At 35.7% G+C, this 18,130-nt stretch overlaps 1 protein-coding gene across 4 annotated transcripts in view; it reads left to right on the top strand.

Moving 5' to 3' along the window:
• Positions 1-18,130, top strand: part of nav1a (neuron navigator 1a) — a 161,669-nt gene that overhangs the window by 12,242 nt on the left and 131,297 nt on the right. For 3 of the 4 annotated variants that reach the window (XM_051095863.1, XM_051095862.1, XM_051095860.1), the window contains exons 2-3: positions 4,574-5,413; positions 8,812-8,900. In XM_051095863.1, coding sequence (XP_050951820.1) covers positions 4,593-5,413; positions 8,812-8,900 — 910 coding nt within the window. In that variant the 5' untranslated portion in view covers positions 4,574-4,592. Of the gene's footprint in view, positions 1-1,485; positions 1,531-4,573; positions 5,414-8,811; positions 8,901-18,130 lie in introns of those variants that run through there. The other variant, XM_051095861.1, reaches the window with a different exon arrangement.

Here is an 18,130-nt window from a genome sequence, read left to right as displayed (position 1 = left end):
AAAAGGGCTTAAGATATCTTGAAGACTTCTTGATTTAAAGGCATGTAAACTTTGGAGAAAAACGTAAAAAGTGCTATTTCCCTTATTTTTGAATGGTCACCATTGGCACATAATGCAACAAAGATTGTTAAAGTCAACAGATTTTACTAATAGAACTACCAGTCTCTGTGCAAAAATAACATTATGATGCTGCCATTTTCTAAAGTCGTTTTTATCCCCTTGTAACTCGACCATTTGACTATTGAATTTCAGATGAAAATTGCCATTTTGACCCTCCTCTACAAAATAGTGGATTACTCAGTAAATATTCATCCATGACATTTAATATTTTGGCTTTCAACACTATATATGTGTATCTTTCTTCATCAAAAATTTAAGATGAGGTTGATTTGACACAGAATGACCCTGTTAGAATCAGTCATATGCCCCTAACATCCAAGATATGAGAGCAAAAAAGGACCCCGTTTTTGTGTTATATGATATAGTGCAGCAATATCACAAGACAAGATTTTATACAACAGCTCAATAAACAAGAAGTTAATACTGTGTAACATTTTAGACACAATCTGTTCTTGCTCAATTTCAAAAATGAAAATGATTCCAAACAAAGCCACAGCAGAACCATTTTGCATTTCCAAGCAACAGACAGTGGGGTTTCATTACAGAATAAATTCATGTTTTTGAACAAATCGAGTAAGCCAGTGATTAGAGTGAGTGAGACATTCATAAAAACAGTAACTTGTTTAATTTCTGAATGAATCAGCTGTTTAAGTGAATCGGTTGAATGAATGACTCAGTGACTCACTCATCTACTGGCTGTTTTAGTTTTATATTTAGAGTATCATTTATTTTTATTTTTATTTTTATTTTTTTATTATTTTCTCATTTAACACAATGAGTTTATCTTTTGGGGGTAATTTCTCAGCCCAAACTGATGTGCGATTAATCAGTGATTTATTCAGTTAATTAATCTGCACATCATGTAACTAATTAGATTAAATGGTTTAATGTTATAATTGTAAAACACATTGATATTCACCATCATTATTAAAAAATGATTTAAGCATTATAAATGATTTAATTCACATCTAACGGCACCATCTGAGGTGCGTCAGGCAGAAATGCCTTGCATGTATTCCTGTGCTTACATTTAAAAAAAATGATTTAACAAAATGGCAAAAGGATTCTGAGAGATTCTAACACTATTTGAACAACATCAGTTAGCAGCAATTTTGGCCATAACTATGAATTCCATTGTAATATTTTGTAAGGGTTTTCTAGACACTCAGCCTTTATTTGGTTATATGACACTATTGAAACCAGTAGCTGCTTTCAAAGGCCAATCTGCTAATGCTTTAATAGGTGAAAACAAACTTCCTAGTCTGAGTTTTGAGCATCATGTGACTGTAGAACTCACATGGTAGACACACTGTCTCTTTGCTCGCCACTCTTTGCTCCAGCACAAGCTCATGAAGCATTAGGAACATTGGGTTAGTTTGCTGTAGGCCAAAATTCAAAGTGGATGCTCAGGTAAAGATGACAATTTATCTATCTCTGTCCAATTGGTTTGGTGCGTTTTAAGAAGTCACTTTGCTTATGATTTGTTTTTGTAATATGTGCCTCTGTAAGTCTGGCTTGTCTTTTCAGACTCACTTAATGTTGGTCATAATGCTGACTTGTTAACTTTTTGTATTTGTTTCAGTCTGCATAAGTTTATTGGGGTTTATTTTAATTCACATTGCCTTCTAAAATCATTTTGAACAGTTGATTTACTGTTTAAATGGTATAAAAAAAATATTGAGTTATATTACTTATCAAATGGTAACTGAAATCTCATAGAATATAAGATATATATGAAATGGACTATTGACTATTGAACCCTGTCTTTCACTAAATTTGAAAGCTTTTTTTTTTTTTTTGCTTATCCCAGTATTTATTTATTGGATTAGTGTCTTTGAACAATAGTCTGATTCTTGTGTTTCCATATTTGTGAAATCTTTCCCATTGTTCTTTATGTGACTGGATCTTACCCTGCTGTGACAGGACTGTGGGTGAAAACAACCCTAATTGCATTAGAGCAGAATTTGGAAAAGACTGTGATGAAATTTTGCTGTGTTTTATCAGATGTTCTTTGCTCTTGTTAGTGTAACTGTAGAAATAGTGGATCCTGGGGCTAGTTGTCACACTTTTCAGATTCCAGTGAATATTTTTCATGCTTATTTAATGAAAATCCATGTCTGAAAAGGGAGAGATACCTTAAAGTTATTTGTATTTTCACTGTTATGGCCCTGAAAAAAAAAAAAAAAAAAAAACTGACCTTCTATGACAATATACTAAAATTGTGACTTGAGCTAACCTGACATTTATAAAAATACTCATCCTAAAAAAACACATTTAATATATAGCTGATTAATGCATGTCAGTGTAGTTTTATTGCTCATTTGTTAAGCAGCAGCTGTAGCAAAAATATGACATGGACATTTTAATTTGTTGGACAGAATTCAAAATAAAAATAAACAGTTTAGTAATGGTTTGAACTGCTGCAGTTTCAGTTTTAGCAATTTATTACCTAAATTAGTTCAAAGGCACTTTCTAATTTGCATTTAAATGCTTTAAGGTTTTCGTCTGTTTATATTTAATTTAATCTTTATTTCCGTTTTAATTTAAAATTTTACTTTTAATTTCAACAGCTTGCGACACTGATAAAGACCTTAAGTTAGTTAACTAACAAAATGAAGGTAACTTTACTTCTACAGTACTTTTATGCATTTTATGCTGATTGTTAGTTGATGTGATTGGATAGTTTTGTGGCTAAATATTGCATAACTACATTTTGCAGCAATAAAAAGATCTAAAAAGATAGAGATGTAGTAAAGAAGGTTAAGTGAGACGAATATAAAAAATCTTTACTGCCTCCCTGTGGGTGAAGTTGTTTTCTTGTTTATTTCTGTCACAGTGCTATCAGGGAAAAGCTTTCTCAGGGAAAACTGATTATTCGCAAGTCTAATGTTAAACAATTGAAAATGCATAAACGTTTTAAAGCAGGGCTATTGTATTAAATACTCTTTTCGAAGTGAGATTGGTTTGTGGCTTGAATTCAGGCCACAGACGACTCAGCTTGCATCCCACCACTCGTGGGGTCTCCCACAGGCTCTGAATCGTAACACTCGCTCTGATTCTGATTTGCCAAAAAGCATTACTGCCTGTTGTTTGCAGGGCCCTGATTTAGATGGATTGAGTTTTGCCTGTACATTTGAAGGTCAATAGTTACCATGGGACTGTTAGTAAACAGTGAAGGTTTTGGCCATCTTGGCCAGTCTGTGGGCTGGGATGAAAGCCTTTAGGACATTTGGGCACTGAATGGCAGATATATCTGCCAGACTAACTGAACTGGCAAGGGTTTAAAGGTCTTTGACTGAACCACAGTGAATCTCTGCACTGCTATTGCTAGTAGATTTATTTTGGTGACCAGATGGAGCTTTACAGTATTTGGGAAGAGTTTCGTTGGCTTAGCAAAATGAGATTGATATAATCACCCGTTTTGATTCTGAAGCAAGTATTTCAAATAACGACTGTCCTTTCTCCTGTATTCTTTCACAAGACTCTTAACCGCTCGTGCCAAATCCTTCCCCTTGGCAGGATTTTGCTTAGAAAACCTCTTGAGGAGATTTTCCCAGATTTGGTTAAACAACCCATGCCATTTGTGTTTAAATGCAACAGGTGGGAATTCACAATATATTTGTGAGAACTGTTTAGATAGAGTAGTCTCTCCGAGCTTCTATAGAGACTTTCTCTTTCTTTGACACTCTTTGGCCAGGGCTTCCTAGGGCTTTTTATCAAATATCAAACAGAAAGATCTATATGGTTGTTACTGTAATATTGTAATGTTTCATTGTATTTTTCCCACTTTTTTCACAGATTTTAATCTTAGCAACAACAAAATAAACATTTTTAGCACCCTCCCTGGGCATTTAAGACATTAAGCATTGATGCTTATTACAAAAAGAGTCACCATAACCATCCACAACCAATCCACAATTTCCCCCTGCTTGTAGCAATGCCTTTTACTTTCACATTCACTTTAGCATTGGCATTTCTGTTACTCACAAATCTGGTTATCTCAAGAACCCCCTGCAGTTTCATCATGAGCCCCTGGAAGTTTGTAAATCTCCTGTAGAGTAACCCGTAGGCTATTAAAGCTTTGGTTTGTACCATAGTTTAACAGTTTATTCAGGAAATGTAAAGATTTTTCACCTCTTTAGTGTACATACATATTCAGCAAGTTGTTGGACTACACATATAGTGCTGCCGATGTTGTTTTGAAATGGTACTTTAAAGTATTGTAACACCAATATGGATCCAGAAATGCATTATATTACTAGTCAAAACTATTACATGCATAATTCTCCTTAGTAGTATCATTTCTATGGGTGAAGTTATCACTGAGTTTGAATTTGTGTTGAATTTGTGTTGATGGCAATGGATTGGACACACAAGAATGAGAGTGTGCATGCAATTCAGCAACAAACAATTGTTGTTAGGTTCTCATGGTGTTTGTTTCTTTTTTCCTCAGTTTCTGACTTGGTGCCACCATGAGTGGGGGAGTGAATGTGAAGAGTCTTCCACGAGCCCAGCCGGGCTCCGGCATCCCTCTCCACAGGACCAGACTCCCCTCCCCGAAACCTGAGCCCAAAAGCACCAGTAGTGGCCTTCCAAGACCTTCCACACACCTGCCCACTAGCAACAGAACCTCATGTAACACCAGCCCTACAGCTGTTTCCTCCAGAGATGTGCTGAGGGACACCACCCTTAGAAACCAGCATCTGTTACTAAGAGGCAGTCCACCTAGTCAACGTTCTTTCACACAGACCCAAGACTCTAGATCAGCCCACAGCAGTCCACAAGTTCGACGGAAAGAGTCCCCACTTTCGAGGGGAACTCTGGATGGGTCCAAGACTGAGAGTTTGCTTGACCTTCGACCCAATGGCAACAAGAACTTCCAGAGTGGAATCTTTCGTTCTCAGGTTGGACGAATGGACAATGATAATAGTTTGATCTCAGAAGAACTTAAATGCCACGAAGAGAGCGTTGCTTCTGGAAGCAGTCAAAGCAAGACGGGAATCCCTTCGTTTAGATTTAGTAACAAAAACTTGAGGCCTGGTCCAGCAGCCACTAATGTAGATACGGGTCTCCACAGAGTCCGTCGAGAGAGAGTGTCCCTGCAGAATAGTGCCTCCAGTAGTTTTTCAGATGAAGAGATGTGCACCCCAGATGACCTCAGCCCAGAGGTTCCACAGAAACCACCCCCCGAAACTACTGCAGTCTTGAAACAGGAAACCTCTAGTGTTGAGATGCTTAAAGCCAAACAGTCACCGAAAGTTAACATGGCTGCTGTGGCACCTTTCAGATACAGGTAAGTTATGATTGTATAAAGGATTGTGGCACTGCTGTGATTGAAAGATTGGCTTAGACTAGTACCAGAAAGAACCGGGGGGTACATTTCCCATTCCCATATAACTCAGAGGTCTCCAAACTCGATCCTGGAGGGCCGGTGTCCTGCAGAGTTTAGCTCCAGCTTGCCTCAACACACCTGCCTGGAAGTTTCTGGCATGCCTAGTAAGACCTTGATTAGCTGGCTCAAGTGTGTTTAATTAGGGTTGGAGGTAAACTCTGCAGGACTCCGTGCCTTCCAGGACCAATTTGGAGACCCCTGATGTAAATACTGCTTAACTATCCTTGGTGATACTTGGTGGAGGTGGGAAAATTAACAAAAAACTATGCTACTAACCACAGGTCGAGAGCTTTCAACGTCACGTTTACCAAGTCTGGAATAATGGTTTCAGAACTTGTGACCCTAGATGGTTATTAGTTAGTTGGGTCAATATTTTGGAAAACCCACCCCAAGCTGGTGAATTTTGGTTAGTGCAGATTTAGTTTAATGTGGACCATAGTTGATGCTCACCAGCATAGTGTTCAACTCTCAACTCTGGCCCTTGAGGTCCACTTTCCTGCAGAGTAAGCTCCAACTCTAATCAAACACATCTACACAAGCAAGATCACTAGAAAGGTACAGGCAGGTGAATTTGTTTAAGGTTGTAGCTAAACTCTTCAGGAAAGTGGACCTCGAGGGTCAGAGCTAAGAACCCCTGGCATAGCCTACAGAACTGACTCTCCATGATGGCTTTTCTGGTGATGCTTTTTGACGATTGAGGGCTTGCTATTTAAGCTCTCTTAAGGGGATTTAAGTGCCTTGTGCATGGGACCAATATATTAAATGAAACATCTGCTAATGACTAGCTATGCTGGACGTTTTAGCAAGGAGGTTTTCTACAGTAGCTCTGCATCCCAATGTTCTTACTATCCACCCTATCTGGCCTAAATGGTATTGAAAATTACTACTATCACATAGAATTTAGGATGGATAGTATGCACATTGGGACGCAGGCTAGGTTTACCTCACACAAATTCTTTTCACACTATGCCAGGGATCCTCAAATCTGGCCCACGTGATCCAACCTCTTGCAGAGCTTAGCTCCAACCCTAATTAAACACATCTAAACAAGCTCATCAAGGTCTTTAGGATCACTAAAAGAGTGCAGGCAGGTAAGTTTGATCAAGGTTGAAGCTAAACTCTTTAGGAAAGTGTACCTCAACTGACAGAGTTGAGAACCCCTGGCGTAGCCTACAGAACTGACTCTCCATGATGGCTTTTTGGGTGAAGCTTTTTGACGATTGAGGGCTTGCTAGTTAAGCCATTTAATGGGGACTTAAGCGCCTTGTGCTTGAGACCAGTATATTAAACACAACCTCTGCTAATGACTAGCTATGCTGGTCTTTTCATCAAGGAGGGTTCATACAGTAGATGTACCTCACATAATTTTTTTCACACTATGCCAGGCATCCTCAAATCTGGCCCAGATATCCACTTTCCTGTAGAGTTTAGCTCTAACCCTAATCAAACATACCTGAGCATGCTAATCAGTGTCTTCAGGATTATTAAAAAGTTACAGGCAGATGAGTTTGATCAAGGTTGGAGCTAAACTCTGCAGGAAAGTGGACCTCGAGGACTAGAATTGACAACCCCAGGCATAGCCTATAGAACTGACTCTCCATGATGGCTTTTCTGGTGAAGTTTTTTTGACCATCAAGGGCTTGCTAGCTAAGCCATCTAATGGGGACGTCAGCACCTCATGTTCAAGACCAATATGTTAAACTCATCTACTAATGACTAGCTATGCTCTTTTTAGCAAGGGGGTTTCATACCATAGGTGTACATAATTATTAATGGTGCTTTTAACCCTGGGTTAGTTTCACACTTGTCATATTGTCAGAAATTTTTTTCAAAAATGATACTTTTAGAGATAAAACCATTTGTCAGTGGGGTACACTGTAAAAAAACAATTTTCTGAGTCAACCTAAAATAATTTGTAACTTGGCTGCCTTAAAATTTTAAGTTCTGTCAACTCAAAAAAAGGTTATTCAACTTGAAATGTTAAATTATACTAAGTGACAACTTAGATATTTGATTTGAATCAACTTAAAAATTTGAAGCAGCTGGGTTACTTACCCATCTGTTAAGTTTAGCAAACACAAATATCTAAGTTGTTACTTAGTACAACTTAACATTTCAAGTTGACTAAACTTATTTTAGTTGACTGAACTTAAAATTTTAAGGCAGGAGGGTAACAAATTATGTTAAGATGATTCAACAAATTGTGTTTTTTTTATTTTTATAGTGTAGTAACTTTAAATTGACCTAATCTATGCCAAAAAGTTCACCTTTAAACTTGGATTAAGAAGTCTTGCTCACATTAACTGGAGTCAGATCCATTTTTGGAAAGGTTGTCCACTGAGGTTATAAACTCAGTTAAATTTGATGCATGTAATATTTATATCTATGCAAACAAGAACATTAACCTAGGGTTTACAGATGTACAGTGTCTCAAAACTCGACTCCTCAGGTTTAAAGTCGGGATAGATTAAGCTCACTCAAGATAACCCAGGATTACATTAGGATCTGTTTTTAATACATTATTCTGGGTAACAATCCTTAATTACTTTCTTACAGTGTTTTAAGTGTTTTCCAAATTGTCTTAACATGTCTTAACTGCTTTGCATTTATTGTATTACATGGTTTGTTCTAGCAATTCAGTTCTGTTGCTGGATAATTTGTCTTTCTTCTACGTGTGCTCGCGAATGTCTGCGCCCAGCTCAATCACTCTTTTTTTGGCTCTCTATCTCTTTTTCTTCTCATTTCATCCAGTTTTGACAAATATGACAGTCCATCACTTACGCTGACAGATTAGCCTCCTTTTCCACTCGTAATCTTTCCAGCGCCGAATCAGTCATGCGGTTTAAGTTTCTGTCCCGCTCTCAGAGACTGTCGCTTTTGCCCTCTGTATGCCTGCTGGGAATTCTGGGGCAGAGTAGATGCTTAAAAAGCTTCTCCTGCCAGCATGAACACTCTCTAAATTATCTGCTCTAATGACTCAGTGCACCGGACACCCGGTGGGCACGGGATACACTGGCATCAGGGCGACTGTCATGTTAGCGTAACTGAATATAAACCAGGCATTACACGAATGAAGCTGCTGTCTGAAAATAGCACTGCACGTTTGTTATTTTCAGATTGTTATTGCTAGATTGTTAACAGTTAGTGAAACATACCAAGAATTGCCACGTCTAAACTTCTAGTTTGACATTCAGTGAATGTTTGGCACAGGTTTCCAAGTGGGTTTTTGGTTATGAGGCTCTTGGAAAGAGCGAGAATTTTGTCTAATCCACTTATTCTTTTAATTTTGTTTTATAAAGACTGCAGATACAGGAAGACGTATCTCTGGATGACTTCAGTGACTGTTCCTCTGACTCAATAGAAGTCTGCTGTGATGACCTTAATACTGGTGAGTGTTGACACTCTCATGTTATTATCTTTTGCATAAGCTTTAATTTTAATCTAAATGACCTGTTATGTTTCTAGGTTATGTTCACATCACAAAGTGCCCTAATTTGACCTTTTGAACTTTTGTGACATTTTAAATATGTCCAGTATATTGCATGAATTCTGACTGTAGACAGTGTCACATTGCATAAAATGTGATGTGAATCTGATTTAATTCCATGTATGGAAGTTTGAAATGAAGAATTCCAAACATTTCCAGATTGGAATTTAAAGTGCCAGATTCAGTGCCAGCTTTGTTACATTCATCTGTGGTGTTTCCATAAGATGGATTGAGCTGAAAAAAAAAAACAAACATAAAATCTTTCCTACGGGTTGATTGGAAACCTGAAAGTTGAGGACAAAGAGCATCAAATCTGTCCTTCCATCTACTTCCTGGCCTAATTCTCCATCTCTGAGTGCCTTGTTGCCTGTGGCAGTGGGTGCGTAGTGCAGTAAGAGAGTGATGGCTGCAGGTTTTCCATTTCCTACAGAGAGAGTGAATACAGCAGTCACAAAGACAGTGTTCACCCCACAGCTCTAACACACACACACTGGCCTAGTCTGACCCTCATTCAGACAGGCATTATGCCAACTAGACCACCCCCAACTGCAGATAGAGAGTTCAGCTGTACAGGCTCTTTTACACTTTAAACCATTAAATGTAAAAGTTACAAAAAGGGTTTTATCGCTTGATGCCACAGAAGAACCCTTTTAGGCTCCAAAGACAATGTTTGTAGCTTGTAAGTGTTGCTTTCACCCAGGACATCCTAGCAAACACCCAGAAATCAATGATTCTTGATTCATGAGTGTAAAGATCAGTTGAAGAACCTTTATTTTGGAGTGTAATTTCAGTATGGTATGTAGGCTATGTTTCTAAAGGAATGTGTTTATGCACCCAAAGGACATTTGCACTGCATATCTGAAGACGTTTCACCTAGAGCACATTTTGATTTAATTCTGATGGTTTTTTGGAACACCTAAATTGAATCAGATGTGATATTGCTCAATTTGATTAAATGTCTGGTTAAAGATGCAGCTGTAGATAACCTAGAGATCTTAAAGCATGACATACTACGTCAGTAGTGTAGAGTTTGTGCGCACATGTGCTTTGCTGTATTTTAGGATTATAGTCTGTTGGTTTTCTGTATATTTCAGATGTCAGCACTGTTAGACAGACCTAAGCTTGATGAGAATTACAGAATGTTCAGTTTTTATGGAAACTGTGTGCAAATTCCCGGCAGAAGAATGGTTTGTTGTAGTGATATACTGATATTTCGATCAACCAGCCATTATTTAGTCATGATGAATTTGTTTTAATTACACTGATTATACACTGCCGTTCAAAGGGTGCCAGTTGAAAGAAGTCTCTTATGCTTAACAAGGCTGCATTTATTTGATCAAATATACAGTAGTACTGTGATATATTTGTACAGTTTAAAATAACTGTTCTATTGCAATATATTTTATAATGTAATTTATTTCTGTGATCAAAGCTGAATTTTCAGCATCATTACTTCAGTTTTCAATGTCCAGATTCCTTCAGAAATCATTCTAATATGTGACCCTGGACCATAAAACCAGTCATAAAAGCCAATTTTTCAAATCTGAGATTTATATAATCTTAGTAATACCATATATGAATCATCTGAAAAGCTGAATAAATTAGCTTTCCAGTATATATGGTTAGTTAGGAGATACAACTATATGAAAATCTGGAAACTGAGGGTGCAAAACAATCTAAATATTGAGAAAATCGCCCTTTAAAGTTGTCCAAATAAAGTTCTTGGCAATGCATATTACTAATCAAAAATTAAGTTTTGATATATTTACTGTAAGAAATGTAAAAAAAATCTTAATGGAACGTGATCTTGAATTAATACTTAAAAAAACAATGCGTTGTTGGCTATTGCTACAAATATTTTTGTGGTTCAGGGTCACTTTTGTAACATAAATGTTTTTACTGTCACATTAGATCAATTTAATGCATCCTTGATGAATAAATATGTTATTATAAAAAGCTACTCATACTCAAACCTGAACGGTAGTGTATTTTGGTATTATATTGTCTATCAGACATTTTTCTAATAGAAATAATAAACTAAATCACCCATGTGCTTTGCCTGAGTTCTGTGTTTTCAGAGTTAGACTATAGTACTCTTCAGGCTAGTAACTAATGCTGTGTCATACGACACTAGAACCAGTGACTCATTTCCTCAACATGAAGTTCCAGTTCAGAAGTAATGTGTGTTTGTGATGTACAGTTTGAGAGCATGTACTTATAATAGTGATGAGTAGTCTGAGAGTTGTGTGTATTAGTGACGAATGATCTGAATGTGTACTGTATGTTTGTCTATTGTTGAAAAGTGGTCAGAGAGTGTGTGTGTATGAGCATTGAGCTATCTAAGAGTGTGTGCTGGTGGTGAGTGATCGGCGAGTGTGTGAGTATGTATGTTAGTGATGAGTGATATGAGAGCGAAAGCGTTATAGTAAGTGGGCTCAAGGGTTTCATCAGGTCTGAGATCAGATCCACCCCTGAGAATCAACAAAAGCCGGTCTGGAGATTGAATGACACTTTTTCCCATTTCAACATCTGCCGGCTGCCTTCACCTCAGATGGTTGACACACAAACACACACACGTACACTGACACAATACATTGCCTCATCTTTCACACAGAGAGACATCACAGCTCTACCAGCGTAGGCAGAGACAGCAGTTATTTATGACTATGGTGTGCCAACACTGAGCACAGGCAGATGAGATACTCACAGTGAAACATCACAACACGGGCGAGAACGGCACTGAACATGTGCTTTGATTCTCACACTTCTTTGAAGCATAAAACCTGAAGTTTTTGTATTTTCTGTGTCTTGCAGTTCGAAGTTAGTAAACTTACGAACATATCTGAATCTCGAGCTGTTGGGGGCAGCAGAGAGACTGATGCTTTTTAATTGATTATTGGAATCTCATTTAGCCACTTCTTAGCTTTTTTCAAGACAAGTAAAAGCTTTAAAAAAAATCACAAGGGGCTATTACTAATATTGTAGAATGAAACATGAAAATGCCTTGACCAAATACCTATTCAAAAGACCCATTGGCTTGGCATGATGGCACTGGAAGTGGTAAATGCTAACTTGTTTCCAGTTTTTAGCCTAAAGAAAAGCTGTTGTACTGTATAAGAGCAGCTGAGCGGACAACATGAAAGCTTGCCTGTGGGTCATTCCTAGTAAAACACTTAAAAAATTAAACCTATTTTTTAAACCAGTTGTTGTATAATTGTGATCGGGAGATGTAAAACGTGAAAAATAATTTTGGTCAACCTTAGTTATATAAATTTAAGCAATTATGAGACAAATTCAATGAGGAGGAGGACCAAAAATGTCCACCCTGTTAGGGACAAATGAACAACAATTTGAAAGATTTATGATTTATAAGATTTATAAGTTTAAATACTACTACTTCAACTTAAAGGAACAGTCCACTTTTTTTGAAAATAGGCTCATTTTCCAACTCCCCTAGAGTTAAACAGTTGAATGTTACATTTTTAAATCCATTCAGCCGATCTCGGGGTCTGGCGGTAGCACTTTTAGCATAGCTTAGCATAGATCATTGAATCCGATTAGACTGTTAGCATCTTGCTCAAAAATGACCAAAGATTTTCGATACTTTTCCTATTTAAAACTTGACACTTCTGTAGTTATAAAGACGGACGAAAAATGAAAAGTTGTGATTTTCTAGGCTGATATGGCTAGGAACTATACTCTCATTTCGGCGTAATAATCAAGAAACTTTGCTGCCATACCATGGGTGCAGCAGGCGCAATGATATTACGCAGCCGTCAACTCTGCATCTACACAAACTTAGTTCCAGTCACTTTCAGGTGCTGCGTAATATTATTGCGCCTGCTGCACTCATGGTACGGCAGCAAAGTTCCTTGATTATTACGCCGAAATGAGAGTATAGTTCCTAGACATATCAGCCTAGAAAGCACAACTTTTCATTTTCCGTCAGCCTTAGTCTACAATGTAACTACAGAAGAGTCAAGTTTTAAATAGGAAAAATATTGTCATTACATATGGTGTTTTTTGAGTCTGTCAGATCTAGATTTCAGTCTAATCAGATTCAATGATCTATGCTAAGCTATGCTAAGAGTGCTACCGCCAGACCCGGAGATTGGCTGAATGGATTTGAAAATGGTGAAACTCAACTGTTTAACTCTAGGGGAGTTGGAAAATGAGCCTATTTTCAAAAAAAGTGGACTGTTCCTTTAAACATAATTTGCTGTCACTATCACTATGCACAATAACAGAGTGGACTTTTTGACATAAAATGTGACCTTGGTCCACAAAACCAGTCATAAGGGTACATTTTTTGAAATTGAGATTTATACATCATCTGAAAGCTGTTTTCCATTGATGTATGGTTTGTTAGGATAGATACAACTATCTAAAAAACGTGGAATCTGAAGGTGCAAAAAAAATCTAAATATTGAGAAAATCACCTTTAAAGTTGTCCAAATGAAGTTCTTAACAATGCATACTACTAATCATAAATTAAGTTTTGATATATTTACGGTAGGAAATTTACAAAATATCTTCATGGAACATGATCTTTATTTAATATTCTTAAGATTTTTAGCATGAAAGAAAAATCGATAATTTTGACCCATACAATGTATTTTTGGGTATTGGTAGAAGTATACCCGTGCAACTTAAGACTGGTTTTGTGGTCCAAGGTCACAAATCAGATATTACATTAAGTCTGAGCAAAAAATGCTAACACAGAAGGCCTGTCACATAAAGGATTACATTTTTAAAATGCTACTTTAACAAATAAGAATTTCTATTTACTTTTTTTTTATATTCAGGGTGGACATGTTGAAGTTGACCACATCCAAATGGAAAGATAAAATAAGTAAAAACAGACAATTAACTAAACAGAGGCTCTCACTCACCCTCCCCAGTTGTTTTCTCTCCAATGAAATCATGCCACCCGTTTGATTTGATGTAATTTCCTTTTTTCAACTTTCTTTTCAAGGGCCAAGAGTCAAATATAACGGGGTGGACAATATTTTGAGGGACAAGCTAAAAATCTATATTATTTATTTATTATTATTTTTTAAATGAATTTAATACTTGGAATATATTTCCATATTACTATTACTGATACAGCAAACAAGGTGAAAAAAGAATCACCTCTGCCAAAATGGCAAACACAGGCCTGGGAACATAGGAAAAATGGTGATATTTGGTCATTTAATTAAAATGCTATATAATGTTTGGAATTATTTTGAAAAATAAATAAATAAATAAATATGCTTAAAGTTTAAAATGTGTTATTTATGTCAAAGACAACTTTAAAAATTATGTTGTTTAAAAAAAATAAATCAAATAAAAAATAATATATCAATAATATCACAAATGACACCGAATCACAGGAATGACTCTCATATTCTGAATTAGCAGGCAAGGTTTTTCTTCTGGTTAGCAGTTTACATCTGCTGGTAGATGCTACAACTGCACAATTTAACTACAAAAAGTATATTTCTTCATTGACAACCTTTCAAAAGTAGAAGCTAATAACATCCAACAAAATAATGTTTTTGCAAGCAAGATTTTACAAAAAAAAAAAAAAAATCATTGCATTATTTACTATTGTCATATAAATTATTGCACTATAAAATTCAAAAAAGTTCTAAAATGTTTGCACAACTAATACAATCTTTTTTTTTTTTTCATTTATTGTAAATGAGCTTAGTTTAATCAGCTAATTAGCCTAATTCTATGTTGATACTTAAATTGTCATGATAAAATAGTTAACAATTAGGAAACTAATTTTTAACATCATCTCATCCACTAGCATGGAATAGCGTACTAGCATCTCGCACATACAATTTCATATTTCACGTACTTGTAAATAGTATGTATACAATGCAAAGAATGTCATTTTTTGGTATGCATTGAATGCTTTTGCAAAAATGCTGTACACAAAGAGAACAATGCATCAAATACTGTATCAATACAATGCATCAAATGTCCTGCGATAATAATGTACAGTAGCATGCTATAAACGGAGCAAAAGTATACAATTTGATGAAATAAGATGAAGATGAAATTCCAAAAACATAACAGTTGCCACTCAGTTTTTCCCAATAATGTTATAAGATGGCGTATAAATGCTTGGTTTTATAATAAAATCTTTGTAGTTTTTATTGTGAGATAATGCTATGCAATACAATGATTATTGAGAGATGAACAACAAACGTTCCTCCAAAGCCTGATGGTCATATTTGATACTCGTTTCAACATGATGTTTCTAAAGAATAATGTAATGATTATCAAGTAAAATAATTACTCCATGGACGTTCATCAGAAGAATTAGGTTGAGTGCAAGGTCGCAGTCTTAGAAGCTGATGCTGGATTTAATCTTCCATAATAATATCACAAATGTGAAATCCATTTTGAACATTTGATTTTATGTCAGTCCATAAGTATGATCGTATAGTCACACAGTGTGACCTGTATATATGAAGTGTAATCCCTTTGTTCAAGAGCAGATTTCCTAAATGCTTATGGCAGCTTTTAGTAATGCCTACAGGATAGAAGACCAAAAGCTGCCAGATCTGGTTTTACGGCAATTAATTGAGAGAAAATCTTTAGTGTTTATGCTTACAGGTTTTTGACAGATTGCAGAGATCAAGGCCGAATTAATATTTAGCATATGGCGAGGAGAGGGAGGCAAAAACTGACCCGCTGGCTTAAAGACAAATCAACGGTGGCCTCTTTTTAAAGTTAGCTCTTCGGATTTGACTTCTCCAGCATGCATGGTTTGTCTGCTGAATTTGAGAATCTAAACTAGAATGCATGTGAACTGACATCTAAAATTCATACAGATTGCTTCACAGACACACATACATCCAGTACTTAAGCCAGCAAACCCTATTAGAACGTTTATCCAGAAGCCTATCAGATTTAAGGAAATCATCCTTAAATCTGTTTGTTTTGGCACACAAATCACTCACTGTTTTAATACGTGCTCTTCTTCCTGAAAAGTATCTCAATCTGAACCCGATTCAAAGCTTAGATGCTCTGAGAAAAGTTTAATGCACCTCATGAACCCTCACATGGACTGCTTGCACAAAAAAAGAGGAACATTTATTTTTTAAAATAGAGTCATTATGTTTCCAGTGGATGAGACATGAGACTGTGCATTGAAAAACAGGTGCTCTTGGGAAGCTTTTACCTAAAGCTAGAGCCACTATAAATGCTAATTGTCCTGATGCCGGGAGGGACAAGTGTAATAGGCAGTCAGTGTCACAATGAGCGCTGTGAGTTTGTGCGTGTGGCTGTGTAGCATCGCATTCAATTTGACATGGACACTTGTCACGCTAGCTAGGTTTTTGTGGTTTCTGAAAAAAAAAAATGTATGTATGAATGGTGTTTGCCATTTCCACAATGCAAGAGTGGTTGCAAGTCTGCGATGTACTTAGTTTATGTTTTTTAGTACTTACTTAAATAGTATTTTATTGTAAAAACATATTCCGATACTCTGTGTTTTATGTACAACTTTCAAAAAATGCTTTTACAGTTTAGTTGCCAAGGCATTCGGAGCGTTTCCTCTGAGGAGGCAAGGGAGGCAGTGCCTCAAAATATTGCAGAGGAAAAATTCATAATACAAAAATAAAACAATGGCAATATTACAAAATATAGGGTACAACGGGGCTAAAGGCACACCCTAGGAAAAAATATGCTTTCACTGCGCCAAAAGTATGTCTGTATTAAAGATATACACAGTATTGATACACATACTTTAGCTAAAATAATTTAAAAGTTAATACTTGTTCAAAACGATCACTTTAGCAAAGTTTGTACTATTTTCTGCTAATTTTGATGAATAAAATAACTGTTTTGTCATTAAAGTCAAACATATATTTAAAATACAGAAACAAAATCATTTTAAAATGTAAAGGTTCTGAAAGCATTGAAAGAGATTCCATAGTAATTTAATATAGATTAACAGTAGTAACAACAAATGATATTTTATATGATTAATAGCATGTTTTTAAATATTATGGTTTCATTAAACATGGTAATTATCTCTCAGATGGACACCAAACATAACATATCATATTTACCATCTGAATCTAACAATGTCATGTCAACAAATGGAAAAGTCAGCCTTCTGTTAATTATTCATGTTAATTATTGTGCCTTTTTGCACCAACAGCAAGGGCGTTTTTTCCCCAAATACAATGCTTTTACATATTCTTTTGTTATTTATAAACTGCTTTAATTATCTTAAACAAAACTGAAAATCATTAAAAAGACACTTGTCTCAAAATATATTTAAGAATTAAATATCCTATAATAAATTAATTCTTTATCAAATCTAACTATCCTTTATAAAATCATTAGACATGCTTTTGATTATCAAAATGTAATGAAACGATTAAAACAGAATCCAGAAAATTAATTGAAAACAGTGATTCACAAACAAAACTGAATTTGAGAAAAATAACAAAACATATTTCATAGTGCCTTAAAAACATGTAATTTAAAAAATTAATAAATTGCTGTTAAATTCTGCAAGTTTCATGATTTCAATTAATTAGCCTGCTTTTGATTAATATTTTATGTAACCATTAAAATAAAGTCTAGAAAAAATAAAATGGAATTTGAGAAAAAATTTATTTCATAGGGCCCTTTTTATTTCATTTGTGTCTTTGTTTTATTGTAGTTGTCCTTTAGTTTGTTACTTGCATCTGGTTCTTATCATTAATAACAAAGATCCTGTGTAGTGGCACTGGTATGTGATTATTATTATTATTATTATTTATTTTTATTTTTTTTAAAAGGGGGATGAAATGTTTTGCTTTAATAGATGATCTATGATCTCCATTTGGATCATCTATTATTCAATTACTTTTCCTGTTGTTCTATTTTTTTCGCAGTATCGGTTCAGTAGTAGTATCATGATATTTTAGTCTGGTATCGTATCAAAGTCAAAATTTTGGTGTTGTGACAACACTAGTTTGGAGACACTTGTTAGTCCAACTAAAGAAGGACAGCTACATTACAAACTGCAAAAAAAAAAAAAAAGATATTTTTCAAAAACCCAAATGACCTGCTCTTTAAAATAATATGGTAAGAAAATTTGCAATATCAAACAGTAGAAAGAGCTGTTTTGTACAGCT

Source organism: Labeo rohita, chromosome 23 (genome assembly GCF_022985175.1).
Source record: "Labeo rohita strain BAU-BD-2019 chromosome 23, IGBB_LRoh.1.0, whole genome shotgun sequence".
Lineage (NCBI taxonomy): Eukaryota > Metazoa > Chordata > Actinopteri > Cypriniformes > Cyprinidae > Labeo > Labeo rohita.
Note: the sequence above shows the minus strand (reverse complement) of the source record. Positions and strands in the feature narration are given on the sequence as shown.